The sequence below is a fragment of the Chiloscyllium punctatum genome, chromosome 4 (assembly GCF_047496795.1).
Source record: "Chiloscyllium punctatum isolate Juve2018m chromosome 4, sChiPun1.3, whole genome shotgun sequence".
Lineage (NCBI taxonomy): Eukaryota > Metazoa > Chordata > Chondrichthyes > Orectolobiformes > Hemiscylliidae > Chiloscyllium > Chiloscyllium punctatum.
The window spans coordinates 42,291,234-42,309,437 of record NC_092742.1 but is presented as its reverse complement, the minus strand read 5'-3'; the positions used below and the strand labels follow the sequence as shown (position 1 = coordinate 42,309,437).

The following is an 18,204-nucleotide window of genomic DNA, read 5'->3' as shown; positions in this document are numbered from 1 at the left end:
TTTAAGACTGTAAGGGAATATTCTCCAATTGCTTGAATGAATGCACTTCTAACACATAAGCTCAACCCATTCAGGTCAAAGCAGTTCCCTTGATCAGGACACACATCCACTCCCTCCACCACCAGAATACGATAAATGTGTTGTATCCCATGCAATGGTATACTGCATCAAGTCATTTGGTCTTCTTCAGTAGCCCCTCTCAAACTGTAATATCTAGGAGAAGGGCAGCATGTGCAAAAGAATACTACCATTACCAAATGTATCTTCCAGAACTTTGATACGTCCTTGTTCTTTCAAAATCTTGGAATTCTCTATTAAATAGCATGTGACAGTATATTTACAGATAACCTTTTCCTCGTGGGGGAATCTGTAACTAAGGGGCACAGTTTAGAAATAACATTTTGGTATAATAAACTATTTGACAACTCAAGCTCACTCATTCAATAAAATCTGGCTGACCTGGTTGCACCCTTAACTTCTCTTTCCTATCTGCTCCTCCATAACTCTGAACTTTCTGGTCAACCAAATTCTAACACAGCTTTAAATATATTCAATGACATATAACTTCACTGCTTGCTGGGCAAGAAAATTCCAAATAATAAAAGGAATCTTGGAGAGAAGAAATTCCTCATAATCTTTAATGGGAGGTCTCTTATTTTGAAACTGTGCCCTCTAGTTATAGATTCCCCTAGAAGGAAAATATTGTCTGTATTATCTCCCTGTCAACCACCTTCAGAACCTTTTATGTTTCAATGAGATCACTTGTAATTGTGGTAAATTTCAATGATTAAAAAGGACCTCGCTGCTTAATCTTTCATCACAGAATCAGAAATCAACCCTATGAATCTTCTCTAAATTGCTTCCAATGCAAGTATGCCCCTCCTCATGTAAGGTGACCAAAGTTGTACACAGTATTTTAAGTATGGCCTTACCAATGACCTGTACACACATAGAACAAATTCCCTACTTTTATACTCCATTCATCCTTGCAATAAAACCAAACTCCACCTGCCATCTTTTTCCCAGTCATTCAAAATTTGCAGACAATTTGTCTCTTCCCCACAACTTGCTTTCCTTCTCATCTTAGTATTATCACTAAATTTGGATGAAGTTCCTTCATCTATGGTATTGAATGCATTCAAGGCTATCTTAGACATTTTATATCAACAAAGTAGTCAAAAGTTATGGGGTGCAAACTCAGCAGGAATGTGGAGTTCAGGCTCCAATCAGATCAGGCATATCTTTTTGAATGTGTTCGGGCTAGTCTACTCTAATTTCTTATGACCTAATATTACAACTTGCATTTATAGAGTACCTTTGGTATAGTAATACATGCCAAACTGCTTGAAAACAGTGATTACAGTCATCTTTTTAATATTCAGATTTCCAAAATTCCAAACTCACCAAATAAGCTCGACATTGGATTTCTTGTCAGGTTTTGTCAAAGTGAAGACCTGACAGATTCAGCTCGCTGGTATGCCAAAATTTGGAAACTGGGCTCCAACATTTTAGGGCATGCTCCATGGGTGCCATCCTCACACACCCAGTGTCTGCAGAGAGTGACAGTTGACATGTGCCAGCCTCTAAGAACACAAATGTCTGATTCACCAACATGTCATTTCTGCACTTGTGTTACTTGGGCAGCACCAGCAAGTGTCAAAGTAATGCAGTAGAAAGAACATTCCAGAAAACATAACCAACTCAAGAACTGGAGCAAGCTGCATCTCTAGGCCCTTTGTTAGCTGTCATAGCTCTCATTCATTCGGCACTCAGCTGGATGTTCACAGTATCCTTGCTCATATTACTGCCAAGCTGCCTTCCTGCACAACTCAGGAATCAGAGATTAGGAATTTTTCTCTCAAAAGGTAGTGAATCTGTGGAATTTTCTACCAGAGAGCTATGAGAAAGGAAACAACAGAGGCCTTGACCCAATTTTTTAATAAATCTTCTCTGGCCACAGGGAAGTACCAATGGACTGGGAGAATAGCTAATTTGGTTCCACTTTACAAGAAAGGTGGTAAGGATAGACCAGGAACTATAGACCAGCAAATTCCCATTAAAAAGTGTTAGGGAATGTATTGGAAAAGTAGGGAAGGAGAAAATTAATCTCTATTTAGAGAGTTTGTTCAGGGATAGTCAGACAGAAGTCATGCCCCACAAATCTAGATAAATTTTGACAGGGTGACCAAGTAGATGAAGGTATGGTAGTTGGTGTACTCTGTATGGGATTCAGCAAGGCCTTTGACAAGGCCCCATATATGAAACTGATAAAGAGAGTCAACGTTCATGGGATGCAGGGTAACATGGCAAGTTGGATCCAAAATTGGCTTAATGGCAGGAGACAGAGGGAGGTGGTACAAGGATATTTGTGTAACTGGAGCCCAATGTGTAGTGGTGTACCACAGGGATTGGTGCTGAGTCCTTTATTGTTTGTGATCTTCATAAATGTTGTAATTGAAATCAAAGGGAGGATGATAACTAAGCTTGCAGTTAACATGAAGATTGGCTGTGTGATGACAACGAGGAGGAAGGTGTTAGGTTACAGGAGCATATAAATGGATTAGTCAGATGAGGAGATCAGTGGCAGTTGGATAAATGTGATGCACTTTGGAAGAAGGAACAAGCCAAGGAAGTACTCAATGAATGGCAGGACACCAGGAAGCTCAAAAGGAAAAGAGGGGGTTGGGGCAAGGGGCATGGCGGCAGGTGGTCGAAGGGTGGTTGGTGTGTTCAAATACAAGTGAAAGTAGCAGCGCAAGTTAACAAGGAATCTAACAAATACAGGATGTTTACCTTTATCAGTCAAGGCATAGATTACAAGAGCCGGGTGGTTACGTTGGAGCTGTACAAAATTTTGGTTAGGCCACAACTGAAATACCGCATGTACGTCTAATTACCACATTCTAGGAAGAATGTGATTGTACTGAAGGGGCTGTGGAGAAGATACACCAAGATGTTCCTTTGGATGGAATGTTTCAGCTATGAAGAAAGGCTAGCTAAGCTAGGATAGTTTTCTTTGGAGCACAGAAGGTTGAGTTGTATAAGATTATGAGTGACATTTACAGTGTGAATAGAAAGCAGCTGTTTGCTTGGTCAAAGGTCAAGAATAAGAGACACACTTCTCAAGTGAAAGGTAGAATGTTTAGAGGGATTTTTAAATAAAACTCCTTTCACCTAGAAGCTTGTGCCCACTGGTGTAGCGCAAGATTTGGTGCTGGCACTCTTTCTATTTGTAGTGTACATTAATGGTCTAGACACTAATCGTAGGAGGTTTGCTCAGTAACTTTGCAAATGGTGGGGCTCTGAAATGCACTGTCTGGGACGGTAGTTGAGACAGGTAATCTGGCGACCTTTAATAAGTAATTGGATGAACACTTGAGTGTCATAACATTCAAGGCTGTGGGACTAGTGTAGGCAATATATAGTGTATTTTTGGTGGGACAGACTAGCTGGGCTGAATGGCCTTTGTACTTATGATTCTATGTGTGGGAGAAAATATTATCGACTTTCAGATGATTAAAATTGGATAAGTATCCATGCCCAGGTGCGATGTATCCTGGGCTACAGTGGGGGACAAGAAAAAGATTGACCTGACATTAATTTTTCAAATTCTGCCTGATCATTGTAAAGATGTTAGGGCTCTGGAGAACAACTAAAGTGGTACTATTATTCAAGGAAGGTAGTAGGGATAAACCAGGGCACTCTAGGCCAGTGAGTCAAATGATAAAGGTAAGGAAACTTTTGGAAAAAATTCTGAAACAAAATTAATTTCCACTTGGAGAGGCAAGGATTGATCAAGGATAGTCAGCATGGCTTTGTCAAGGGAAGATAGTGATTACATTTTGTGGGTACGTGATTAGGTGTATAAGGTGAGGTAGTTGATGTAGTCCAAATGGACTTGCGTAAACCTTTTGACAAGGTATTGCATGGGAGATTGATGAACAAGGTCATGAACTCATAGAATCCAGGGCAATTTGGCAAATTGATCCATAATTAGTTTAGTGGATAAGGCAGAGGGTGATGGTTGAAGGTTGTTTTTGTGATTAGATTTGCCTACTGGTGTAGCGCAAGATTTGGTGCTGGCACTCTTTCTATTTGTAATGTACATTAATGGTCTAGACACTAATTGTAGGAGGTTTGCTCAGTAACGTTTTGCAAATGGTGGTAAGCAGCAAGGAGGAGAGCTTTAAAACCCAGAAGGATACAGATGGGTTTGTCAGACGAGCACAACAGTGCCAAATGAAATTCAATCTAGAGAAATCTGAGGTGATGCATTTTGGAAGGATTAACAAAGCAAGACATGATGAATGGGAGGACCTCAGGAAGTACAAATGATCAGAGGGACCTTGATGTGCAATGTCTACCAATCCTTGAAGGCAACAACACAGGTGGATAAGATAATAAGAAAGCATATGGCACATTTGCTTTTATTAGTTGAGGCAGATATATGGGAACACCATCATCTGAGAGTACCTCACCAACCACTGACTTGGAAACATATCGCCATTCCTTCACCGTCGCTGGGACAAAATAGTTTAATTTGCTTCCTCCTAACATTCTGGGTCTACGTATAGCACATGGATTGCCAAGGCTCAAGAAGGCAGCTCTGTCTCAAGGGCAACTAGGGACCGGAAATAAGTTCTGATCCTGTCAGTGTCACCTGCATCCCAAGAGAGAGAACTTTTCTTTGTAAACCTATTCAGTGACTTGGCCTCTACCGCCCTCTGTGGTAGAGAATTCCACAAGTGCACCACCCTCTGAATCAAGAAATTGCAAGTTGTTTAAGTTTGAAATGGCCTATCTTATCCTCATATCATGAGACACTGACCTCTTGTTCTGTGTCAACCCCATTTAATCAGGGGAATCTTTATTACTGCAACACCACATACTGCATGGTTAGAAGTTTATACATGTCGATGAGATCTCCTATTTAAAAAAAACAATGAACGACTAAAGGTTTAATATGGAAGAGAAAATCAGTGTACAAGAGGATAAAGGTAGGAAATTTTCACTTTCCAAACATAGACTGGGACTGCCATTGTGTTAAGGACTTGGGAAGAATTTGTTAAGTATGTACAAGATAACTTCCTTTTTTACTAGAGAAGGAGCAATACGTGACCTTCTGTTAGGAAATAAGGCAGAATAAGTGACCGAGGTGTCACTGAGAGAGCACTTTGCAGCAAGTGATCATAATTCTATTAGTTTTAAAATAGTTACTGTTCAAAAAGTTAAAGTTTAAATTGAAGTAAGGTAAATTTTGACACTATTAGACAGGAAGGGCTTTTGCCCGAAACGTCGATTTCGCTGCTCGTTGGATGCTGCCTGAACTGCTGTGCTCTTCCAGCACCACTAATCCAGGAACTTACAAAAGTTGATTGGGGAGATGATTCGCAGGTGAAGGGATGTTTGGGAAGTGGAAGGCCTTTAAAAATGAGATAACAGGAGTTCAGAGATACTATGTTCCCGTTAGTGTGAAAGGCAAGGCTGGTATGGACAGGGAATGCTGGATGACTCGAGGAATTGAGGCTCTGAACAAGAAAAGTAAGGAGGCATGTATCAGGATCGAGTGAATCCATAGAGGAGCATAAGGTTAGTATGAGTACTCTTAAGAGGGAAATCAGGAGAGCAAAAAGGGGACATGAGATAGCTTTGGCAAATTGAATTAGAATTAGCATTTAGAATTTATTGTCATGTTACAAGAAAAAAAAAGTGTGTTCTTTGTCGCCCTACCATGGCACCTATATTAATGACAAAAGTCATGGTAAAATAATAAGTTACAAAAAGTACATATAAGACAAAGTTCATCAAAATCCATTTAAAGGCTCCTGATCTCAAAGAAAGCCGATCAAGAGATAATAGACACAGCCGAACTGAGAACCACATCCATGACAAGAATGATATGATGGGACAAAAGCCGAAATGCCACTCCTGTTGGCCAAAAGCCTCCAAAGAGAAACCACCGCCAAGAATGCCACTTAGAAAAATGCTGGGCCGTTAGATCACTGGGGCAAGGCAAGATCGCCACCCATGGACAAAATGGTACACTGAGACATCGGAACACTGAACCAGAAATGCTCGCTGTACAGTTAAGGAGAATCCAAAGAGATTCTACACATGTTGCTTACATTACAGGCAAAAGAGTAACTAGGGAGAAAATAGGACTCCTTAAAGCTCTATGTGGCTCTCTATATGTGGAACCACAGGAGATGGGCAAGATACCAAACAAATATTCCATGTCAGTATTTACTGTGGACAAGGACGTGGAAGGTAAGGAACTTGAGGAAAAAAATAAGGGTGTCTTGTAAAGTATTCATGTTACAGAAGGGGAGGTGCTAGAGATCTTAAAATACATAAAATTAGATAAATTTACAGGACCTGATCTGGTGTGTACCAGGACTTTGTGGGAGGCTAGAGAAATGATTGCTGCGCCCCTTGTTGAGATATTTATATCATCCACAGCTACGGGTGAGGTACCAGAAGACTGGAGGTTAGAAAACATGGTGTCATTATTTAAGAAAGGCTATAAGGAAAAGCTAGGGAACTATAGACCAGTGAGCCTTAGGTCAGTGGTAGGTAAGCTGTTGGAGGGGATTCTGAGGGACAGGTTTTACATGCATTTGGAAATGCAAGAATTGTTTAGGGATAGTCAACATGACTTTGTGTGTGGGAAATTATGTCTCACAAATTTGATTAAGACTTTTGAAGAGGTGACAAAGAAAAGTGATGAAGGCAGTGTGATAAACGTTGTCTATATGGATTTCATCAAAGTGTTCAACAAGGTTCTGGATCATAGACTGGCTAGTAAGGTTAGTAGAAAGTGATGACTGCAGATGCTGGAAATCAAAGTCGAGAGTGTGGTGCTGGAAAAGCACAGCGGGTCAGGCAACATCCGAGGAGCAGGAGAATCGACGTTTCAGACATAAGCCCTTCATCAGGAATGGGGCTTGTGGGCTGGGGGGTGCTGAGAGATAAATGGAGGGAGGTGGGGTTGGGAGGGAAAGGTAGCTGAGAATGTGATGGGCAGATGAAGGTGAGGGAGAAGGTGATAGGTCGGAGAGGAAGGTGGTGCAGATCGATGGAAAAGGTGATGGACAGATGAGGAAGGCAGTTCCAAGTTGGAGGCCTTGGGACTGGGATTATGTGGGGAGAAGGGAAATGAGGAAACTCTTGAAATCTACATTGCAACCACACAAACTCAGGGTCCCAAGGTTGAATATGAGGCGTTCTTCCTCCAAGTGTCGGGTGGTTAGGGTTTGGTGATGGAGGAGGCCCTAGGGCCTGCATGTCTATGGTAGAGTGGAAGGGGAAGTTAGGTATTCAGCTACGGGGCGGTGGGGTTGGTTGGTGCGGGTGTCCCAGAGATGTTTTCTGAAACAATCTGCAAGTAGGCATCCTATCTCCCCGATGTATAGGAGACGACAACGGACAAACCCCACCCCTCCCAATGCAACAAGGACAGAACCCCATTTGGTCCTCACCTTCCACCCCTCCGCATATATTGCATCATCCTCTGCCACCTACAAATGGACCCCACCATCAGAGATATGATTTCCCTCCCCACCCCATCAGCATTCCGGAGGGACCATTCCCCTCACAACTCCCTCATCAGGTCCAAATCCCCACCAGCCCACATCCCACTCCCAGCACCTTCCCCTGCCACTCCAGGAAGTGCAAACTCTGTGCCCACACCACTCCCCTCACCTCTGTCCAAGGCCCCAAAGGACCCTTCCACATCCAACAGAAATTTACCTGTACCTCCACCAATGTCATCTACTGCACTTTTGCGCCCAATTTCGTCTCCTCTGCATTGGGGAGACAGGACACCTACTTGCAGATCATTTCAGATTACATCTCTGGGGCACCTGCACCAAACAACCCCCTCCCAAACCGTCAAGGGCATGCGGGTCCTGGGCCTCCTCCATTGCCAAACCCTTACCACCTGACGCCTGGAAGAAGAATGCCTTATATTTTGCCTTGAGACCCTGCAACAACATGGGATCAACATGGATTTCAAACAGTTTCCTCATTTCCCCTCCCCCTACATTATCCCAATTCCAAACCTCCAACTTGGCATTGCCCTCCTGACCTGTCCATCACCTTTCCCATCTATCTGCTCCACCCTCCTCCCCGACCTATCACCTTCTCCCTCACCTTGATCGACCTATCGCATTCTCAGCTACCTTCCCCACCCCCCCCAACCCCACCCATTTATCTCTCAGCAACGCCACCCCTCACCCTGCCCGGCCTGCAGCCTCATTCCTAATGAAGGGCTTATGCCCGAAACGTTGATTCTCCCACTCCTCAGATGGTGCCTGACCTGCTGTGCTTTTGCCAACACCACCCTTTTGGCTAGTAAGGTTAGGTCACCTAGTATACATGGGGGATCTAGCCAATTGGATACAAAATTGGCTTGAAGATAGGAGACAGAGTGGTAATGGAGGGTGGAGGGTTGCTTTTCAGACTGGAGGCCTATGACCAATGGATTTGTCCTGGGATCATTGATTTTTGTCATTTATATAAATGATTTGGATGCGAATATAATGGGTATTTGTTAGTAAATTTGCACATGACATCAAAATAGGTGCTGTTGTGGACAGTGAAAAAGATCATCTGAGTACTATGGGACCTATATTCGTTAGGTCAACTGTCGGAGCAGTGGTGGATGGAGTTTAATTTAGATAAGATAAATTAGTGTTGTATTTTGGTAGGGCCTTAGGGAATGTTGCCGAACGAAGAGACCTAAGGCTACAGGTATACGGGTCCTTGAAAGCGGAGGTGAAGATGATGTTTGGTATGCTTTCTTTCATTGGTCAGTGCATTGAGTATAGGAGTTGGGATGTCATGTTGTGGTTGTATAGGACCTTGGTGAGGCCACTTTTAGAATGCTGCATCTAAGTCTTGTCACCCTGCCATAAGAAAAATGTTGTTAAACTTGAGAGGGTGCACAAAAGATGTTGCTGTAACTGGTCTGAGTTATAGGGAGAGGCTAAATAAGATGGGGCATTTTTCCTAAGGAGGCCAAGGGATTACCAGGCCAAGGGATTACCTTACAGAGGTAAGGTATGGATAGGTATAGAGGTAAGGATATTCAATCTCTCTACACTTCCATCCACCATAACCAGGGCCTCTCCCGAAGTCCCCAACAATACCCTTTCACCGACACTCTCATTCGTTTGGCTGAACTGGTCCTCACCCTTAACAATTTCTCCTTCGAATCCTCCCACTTCCTCCAGACCAAAGGGGTAGCCATGGGCACCTGTATGGGCCCCAGCTATGCCTGTCTCTTTGTTGGCTACGTAGAACAGTCCATCTTCCGTAATTACGCCGGCACCACTCCCCACCTCTTCCTCTGCTACATTGATGACTGCATTGGCGCCACCTCGTGCTCCCGTGAGGAGGTTGAGCAATTCATCAACTTCACCAATACATTCCACCCTGACCTTAGATTTACCTGGACCATCTCTGACACCTCTCTCCCCTTCCTGGACCTCTCCATCTCCATTAATGACGACCGACTTGACACCAACATTTTTTAAAAACCCACTGACTCCCACAGCTACCTGGATTATACCTCTTCCCACCCTACCTCCTGCAAAAATGCCATCCCCTATTCCCAATTCCTCCGCCTCCGCCGTATCTGCTCCCAGGAGGACCAGTTCCACCACAGAACACATCAGATGGCCTCCTTCTTTAGAGACCGCAATTTCCCTTCCCACGTGGTCAAAGATGCCCTCCAACACATCTCGTTCACATCCCGCACCTCCAACCGTAACAAGGACAGAACCCCCCCCCGGTGCTCACATTCCACCCTACCAATCTTCAAATAAACCAAATCATCCACCGGACATTTCTGCCACCTCCAAACAGACCCCACCACCAGGGATATATTTCCCTCCCCACCACTTTTTGCCTTCCGCAAAGATCGTTCCTTCCGTGACTACCTGGTCAGGTCCACACCCCCCAACAACCCACCCTCCCGTCCTGGCACCTTCCCCTGCCACCGCAGGAACTGTAAAACCTGTGCCCAAACCTCCTCCCTCACCTCCATCTACGGTCCCAAAGGAGCCTTCCACATCCATCAAAGTTTTACCTGCACATCTACCAATATCATTTATTGTATCCGTTGCTCCCGATGCGGTCTCCTCTACACTGGGGAGACTGGACGCCTCCTAGGGAACATCTCTGGACACCCACACCAATCAACCACACCTCCCTGTAGCCCAACACTTCAACTCCCCCTCCCACTCAGCCGAGGACACGGAGGTCCTGGGCCTCCTTCACCGCCGCTCCCTCAACACCCGATGCCTGGAAGAGAACGCCTCATCTTCTGCCTCGGAACACTTCAACCCCAGGGCATAAATGTGGATGTCACCAGTTTCCTCATTTCCCCTTCCCCCACCTCACCCCAGCTCCAAACTTCCAGCTCAGCACTGTCCCCATGACTTGACTTACCTGCCTATCTTCCTTTACACATACACTCCACCCTCCTCCCTGACCTATCACCTTCATCCCCTCCCCCACTCACCTATTGTACTCTATGCTATTTTCGCCCCACCCCCACCCTCCTCTCATTTATCTCTCCACCCTTCAGGCACTCTGCCTGTATTCCTGATGAAGGGCTTTTGCCCGAAACGTCGATTTTACTGCTCCTCAGATGCTGCCTGAACTGCTGTGCTTTTCCAGCACCACTCTAATCTAAACTCTGGTTTCCAGCATCTGCAGTCATTGTTTTTACCCTGTTATTACTTTACAGAAGTTTATAAATCATGAGGAGCTTGGATAGGGTACACAGCCAAAGTATTTTTTCTAGAGTGTGGGTGTACAAAACTAGAGAGCATAGTTTTAAGGTGAGAGGGCAAAGATTTAAAAAGGACCTCAATGGTCACTTTTTCATGCAGAGGGTGGTGTATGTTTGGAACATGTTGCCAGAGGAAGTGGTGGAGGTAGATACAAGTGCAACATGTAAAAAGCATCTGGATTGTTTAGTGGGATATGGGCCAAATGCTGGCAAATGGGACTAGGTCAGATTGGGATGCCTGGTTGGTGCAGATGAGTTGGACCGAAGAGTCTGTTTCTGTGCTGTATAGCTCTGTGAATCAAACTTAGCTAAAAATAAAAAGACTGTTAGAGTTTCTTCAGATATTTACAAAAAAAAAGTTAACAAAGTGAACATTAGTCCTGTAAAACGAGCTGTCCGAGAAGTTTCTAATAGCAATTTGTTACAAGAGGACAAAGGAAATGCTTCAAGGATACCTTTAGTGCATCCTTGAAAAACTGTAGCTTCCCCAATAATTCATGGGAATATCTTGCCCAAGACAGCACAATCTGGAAAAGAAGCATCTGTGAAGGTTCCAACCATTTCTCAGCATCTCCAACAGCTGGAGACCCTTGTGACAACAGCAGAAGGAACATGTAAAAGTTTGAGAACCCTATTTACTCACCCTATCAAACCCTTATGCTAGAATATTCAGATCCAGCATTAGATTGATAAATCATTTTAGGACTACTGTTCTGGAGTTGAAGAAAGTCATCTTCAGTCCTCTGGGACTACCTTAGAAGATGAAGAGCACCTATGGAAAGTGAGTTTTTGGAACTTATTTTTTTCACTATTAGGAGATGGCAGATGAATCAAGTAAATATGTTGCATTAACCGTCCCCTGGATAAAGAAGTAACATTCCAGAAGCAGGAAAAAAAATCAGGAAATAGGAGGGAGGGAATAACTAAAATAAAGAATTGAAGATAGAGATGAGAGTATTTTTCATCACAGAGGGCGGTGACTCTCTGAAACTCTCTCTTCCTCACAACGCAGTGAAAGTAATGTCAAATCAAATATATTTGATTGCATGAATAAGCCATTTTTTTTTAAACTCAAAGAGAGAGTTTGTTGTGGGTCATTTTCAAATTAGTGTTGACAAACAGATGATGTGGTGGAACAAATTTTGAAAGGGAAAATAAAAATAAAAATCACCTTTGTTCCGGACAGAAGAACAAAATTGTAAAATCTTTAAAATTCATCTCATGCTCTTTTCCATGACAGTTCCTTTATCTGCCCACCTTGCAACATGTTCTCCTTTTCTTGACTGGTAACCTAATCAAATTACCTCATCCTAAGGGATGTGATCAAATCTTGGGATAAAGAATCCAGATGATATTTCCCCTCCCTAATGTTTCACAGTGATTGTAGAGCTGAAGATAGTGGAACCGCAGCTCATATTGTAGATGCATTTGCCCTGGATCACAGTGGCTTCACAGAGCTCCCACATTCTGCAAATGGAATGCACCACCTACCCAGCCATCCTTAATCTGTTTTAATGTATTACTTATTTCATCTTTGTTTTATTTTCCTTTTGTATATATTGGAATAGTCTTACCACCAAATCTGTATTATGCAGATAGCTAGCTTTCTGCACCAACCCCACCCCCCGGCACCTTCACACACACACACACACACACACACACACACACACACACACACACACACTTAAGAACCAATGCCTATAGGGTGAAAAAAAACTTAGAAAGAGCAAAAGGAGTAGCTCCTTTCCTTCTTCTGCTAACTCCCTTATGAACCAAATATGTTGAAAATCACACATCCCAGCTCTTGCAGCTAAACTTTGTAATTCCTACACAGTCTACCCAACTAAACATTTTAAAGAGTAGAGATTCAGATTGATTGGTTGCCTCAATGTCTTTAGCAATACTGATTTTGAACTAAATATGTTTGGTATTCTATAACTTTTTATTTCAAACTTTTTAGTGGAATGCAATGACTTACCAAGCAATGTAGCTGCAAATGTGGTGAGTATGCCCCCGTAGTTAAATTGACAGCAAACACACTCTCTTTGAGCTCAACTTTTCTGTGTGACACCTGCCCAAACCAATTCCAGTCATTATCCCTAACAAGGTGACTACCATCCTCCCGTTTCAAGCTTTCTTCTCAAATGTACTAATGCTCCTATTTTAATGAAACACTCATATTGTTTGTTGCTTTTGTTGTTTGTGCTTGTTGCACTTTGTTTTTTCACCTGGTAGCAACTACTAAACGTTGCTTTTTCATTTCTCAAGTGCCCATGTAGTTTCTTCCACATTACCTCCTCTTCTTGCTTGCATATATCTGCAAACTACATGATTATGCCCCACACACCTGCGCAGTCCTTTTCAAAGATAACTCTGTCTGTTTCTCTCAGAAAAAAAGTTTGTAATAAAAGGAGTCCTGAACTGGTGGAGAACAAGCAACGTAGAGAACCTCAGTGAGATGAAAGTCTTGGCAGTAACAACAAACAGGGCATGTGAAACAAAGATTTGGTAGCATGGAGTATGGAAACACAACACATTTCTAAGAACATAACAGTACAAGAACTGGGAGCAGGAGTAGGCAACTTATCCATTAACTTCTCACGCTTTCTTCATGTCAATGGTGTGGCTACAGGCACCCGCATGCTCCCAGTCATGCCGGTCTCTGTGGGGTACATAGAATATTCCTTGTTCCAGTCCTATTAGGGTCTCTCCCAAAACTCTTTCTTCAGTACATTGACGACACTATTGGTGCTGATTCCCTCTCTCATCTTGGACAAGTGTGGATTTAATTAAGGAATGTCAGTACAAGCTGATTAAAGGCAAATCATATTTAACTGACTTGTTTTGAGTATTTTGGTGACATAATAGGAGGTTGATGACAGCAATGTGGTTGATACTATACACATAGTCTTACTTACAATGGAAATTTTCAGTTGTTGGCTTACCAGCAAAGCTGAAGCTCATCGGCCATTAGAGAAAGTGGCAGCATGGTTATGAAGTTGGTTGAGTCAATGACAGAAATGTGAGTAATGTGAATGGATGTTTATTAAACGAGCTAACACAAAAACTTGGAAACATTGAAAAATGTGAGAAGGATTGTGATAAACTTTAAACAAAACATGAGCCAAGATTAGAGTGGTGCCACAAAAGCATAGCAAGTCAGGCAGCATCCGAGGAGCAGAAAAATCGACATTTTGGGCAAAAGCCCTTCATCGGATGCTGCCTGACCTGCTGTGCTTTTCCAACACCACTCTAATCTTGACTCTAATCTCCAGCATCTGCAGTACCCACTTCAACCTTTAAAGAAAACATGGGCAGACTGGTGGAATGGGCAAAGATATGGAGAGAAATGTAAAGTGATGCAAATTGTTAGCAAGAATTAAACAAGGCAAAATAAATAGTACAATTCAAAGGGGTGTGCAGGACCAGAAAGATTTCAGGTTTAGAGCAGGCTGAGAAAGTGGTGGAAAAAAAAGGGATCCTGAGTTTTATAAATAGAGAAATAGAGTAGAAAAGTAAAGGAGTTATGATGAACCTTTATGAGAAAAAAAGGTTTTGTGACAAATTCTGTGCATCATACTTTAGGAAAGGTTTGAAAGCTATAGGGAGCTGCAGCAAAGGTTTACAAGAAAGAATCTAAGAATGAGATTTCAGTTATGAGTATAAGTTGGGAAGGCTTCTTATAGAAGGTTCAGAGGAGGTTTGATGATGGTATTTTGACTCTCTGCAGGCTCTAGACAGAGCTGAAAGAGAGAAACTGTTGGCAGGTGGGCCAACGACCAAAGGACATGGATGTAAAGTGAATTGCAAAAGAAGAAACAGTAACATAAGGAAGATTTTTTTCTTAACACAGTGACTACTTCGGATCAGGAATGTGGAGGAGGAAAATTCAATCATGGTTTTCAAAAGAAGAGTTGGAAAAGAACCAGAGCAAAAAAATTACTAGCTTATTGAAAAAGGATAGGGAATAGGACTAGCAGAGCTGGCATGGACACAACATGCCAAATAGCCTCCTCTTGTGCTACAAATTCTAAATGTTATAATTCTAAACAACTAGGTATGAATATAACATTCATCCCTTCAGATGTGTTCTACAATTGAGTTAAGTCATGGTTGAACTCCACCTCAGCATCATTAATCTGGTTTTACTTAACAAAACACTGACTTCAGTCTTGAAAATGCCCAGGTTTACATGATCCTTTGTTTGAAAGTGAAATCTGAACTCTGAAGTCAACTATGAAATCATCGAGCATAATATTATCTCATTGTTCTCCATTTTACTAGCAAGAAAATCATGTTCCTTTACCTATTTTATAAAATCTCCTATCATTGTAAACATTTGACTAGACGCTCTTTCCTGCTAAATTTAAAGGAAATAAATGTAATGGATTATTTCCTGATATTTTAACATTTTATATTCTAGTAAATCTGCAATGAAGAGGTCCAAGGCCTCTGTGTCCCTACCTTAAATTAAATAAAAGGTTTATTTGAAATCACAAGCTTTGCTCCTTTGTCAGGACTTCACCTGATGAAGGGGCAATACTCCAAAAGCTTGTGATTTCAAATTAACCTGTTGGACTATGACCTGGTGTCATCTGACTTATGACTTTATTCACCCCAGTCCAACAAAGGCATCTCTACATCTTAATAAAAACAGACTGTGTTGAAAATACTCAGCATGTTTGGCAGCGTTTGTATACTAATCATCATATTGCACTCAAAACGTTAACTCTGTCCACTGCCAAACATGCTGAGTATTTCCAGCTGTCTGCTTTTAATTCAGATTTCCAGCATCCATAGTTTTTTGCTACATGTGCTTCTCAATGTTTGGTGCTCAACACTGAATGCTCTGGAGACCTATCAAGGTTCTATGCAACTGAAACATAATTTCTTCCCCTCTTTACTCCAGTCCATTTGAAATGAATGCCATTTTTATAATTTTTTTTCATGTGCATGATTTTTTTTGTGTACTGGACAAAAATAAAACGCTTTGTACCTCCAGTCTCTTGTCCCTCCTCATTAAGAAAATGTTATGATTTTTTGTTAAGAACGACAATAGAGACCGAATTATCGTCTTTAATAATTTACAGTTACTTTTGTTTTCTCAATATTCAGTAAAATATCAACTCACCTTTAGCTCTGAGTAACTTGCTGAATGTGAAATGAACCAGCACCTTTTGGTTGTAACAAGGTTTCTCTCTAACAGTTCCGTCATTCAATAAGTCTATCATACTTGTCATGTCGAATAAGATTGTTGTAGTTCTCCACCTTGACGGAAATCACTTACATGCAAGTCCTGAAAAAAAGGAGAAATGTCCGCCGATCCTGCATGAGTTTGTTTACTCCGGTTTCCAGGCGATTTTGGATTTCAACAGTCCCCGCGCACCGCACCACCCCTACGTCCTCCCCCGCCCCCGACAAAATGAAACTCTTCGGTTCCAAATTTGAAACTTCAAGTTAAAGGAATGCATAATAATTGAAATGACGTTTTAATATTTAAAGATTTATATTTCCATTGCGTCTCCTGAACTCCAGGAACATTGATCGGGGTAATTTGATCCAAAACTATTAATTGCTAGTTTTACACATGGCTTTGTGCCAAAACAGAATACGAAGCAACTTTTAGAGGATTTCAAAAAGATTTCACAGAGTATCTGCTAATAACCATGTCATTACAAGTTGATTTAAAATATTCCTTGAAAGGAATTTATTGTTTAAGTTACTTAAGTTCTCCGTTCTAAGATATCTGAAAACAATCCCAATGAGAACACTTTTTCAGTTTCGACTTTCTGTCCGGTTCACGTACATAATTCAAAGGTTCAGTTCGATGTCGTTTGCTATTTACATTGTCCACTTACCCTATAGAGAATTGACTGTACCCTATATTTTGTTTGCAGAAGCTGACACAAAACTGCAATTTGGATCAATGTCTGTCTCTTTAGTGGGAGGTATAGGCAATAATACAGATTGGGGTCAGGAGAACGAGACAAATGTGCTCAAGCAAATATCAATAGACAGCTCTGGACAAAAGGGCACAACAAGCACAAATATCAAGTCAGTACATGGAGTTGCAGGAATTTGATTTTTAGGACCATGATTAGCAGACTCCATTTGAAATTTACATTCAGCTAAATATAAAAGGGATTTAGCTGGTATGTAGAATTTGTGCCCTGAATATTGGTCCCAAATTCAGTAGGCACAAAAGCAAGTTCACAGCACATCCATTTAACTGTGCATAAAATATGTTGTGGTAAGAAGGATGATAGGAGTTGAGAATCACCTCAAATAATTGATGGATTCCACTGCTTGGTGTTAGCTTTACAAGATGGGACCTCACTGCCAATGTCCCACTTAGGTTTAAGAAATTGCCTCAGAACTTTGATAAGTTCAGTTGAGGTAGTTTTCTGTATTACTTTTGATCGGTGAACAAACTGATTCTGGAAAAGCAAGGTCTGCTACAAGTGAAACACCTTAGCCATCTTCCCATATATCCTTGAGAATATAAAGAATAAAGCTAAATACAGCATAGGAACAGGCCCTTTGGCCCACCAAGACTATGGCGATACATGATGTCTTTCTAAACTAACAATCTTTTGCCTCTACATGATCTGTATCCCTTTAATTCCTGCCTATTTATATATCTGTCAGGATGCCTCAAAGTATTGTATCTGCCTCCATCACCTTTTCTGGCAGTGCGTTCAAGACCTTATCACCCTCTGTGTAAAACAAAAATTACCTCGCAGATCTCCTTTAAACTTATCCCCTTTTATGTTCAACCTATGTCCCCTAGTGATTGATGTGTCAACCCTTGGAAAAAGGCCCTGACTATCCATTCTATCAAGTCCCTCATAATTTTGTGAACTATTGTCAAGTCACCTCTCATCCTTTCAACATTCAGATGAAAACAAACCAAGTTTGTCCAATATCTCTTATACCCTCCAAACCAGGCGACATCCTAGTAAATCTTTTATGTACCCACTCCAAAGGCTCCAGATCCTTCTGGTAGCATGGCAACCAGAACTGTACACAGCTAGTCCACATTTTGGAATATTAACAGCTGGCACAAGACTTGCAAATATTTAAAGTTTATGCCCTGACTGATGAAGGCAAGCATGCCATATGCCTTCTTGACCATCTCATCAACTTGTATTGCCACTTTCAGGGAACTGTGGACCTGTATGCCTAGATTCCTCTGTATGTTGCATCTATTTAAAGGATTCTGCCATTTACTGTACAATTCTCTCCAGCATTAGATTTTCCAAAATGCATCACCTTGCATTTGTCCAGATAAATTCCATCTGCCATTTCTTTGTCCAAGCCTATCTATGTAGAATCATAGTAATAGATTCAGAGATGTACAGCACAGAAACAGACTCATGGGTCCAAATCGTCCATGCTGACCAGAT

At 41.9% G+C, this 18,204-nt stretch overlaps 1 protein-coding gene across 1 annotated transcript in view; it reads right to left on the bottom strand.

Moving 5' to 3' along the window:
• The window catches only part of LOC140476224 (MAPK/MAK/MRK overlapping kinase-like), a 125,633-nt gene extending 109,554 nt beyond the window's left edge, over nucleotides 1-16,079 (bottom strand). The window contains exon 1 of the mRNA XM_072568479.1: nucleotides 15,930-16,079. Coding sequence (XP_072424580.1) covers nucleotides 15,930-16,038 — 109 coding nt within the window. The 5' untranslated portion in view covers nucleotides 16,039-16,079. The remainder of the gene's footprint in view (nucleotides 1-15,929) is intronic.
• Nucleotides 16,080-18,204: the final 2,125 nt, after the last annotated feature.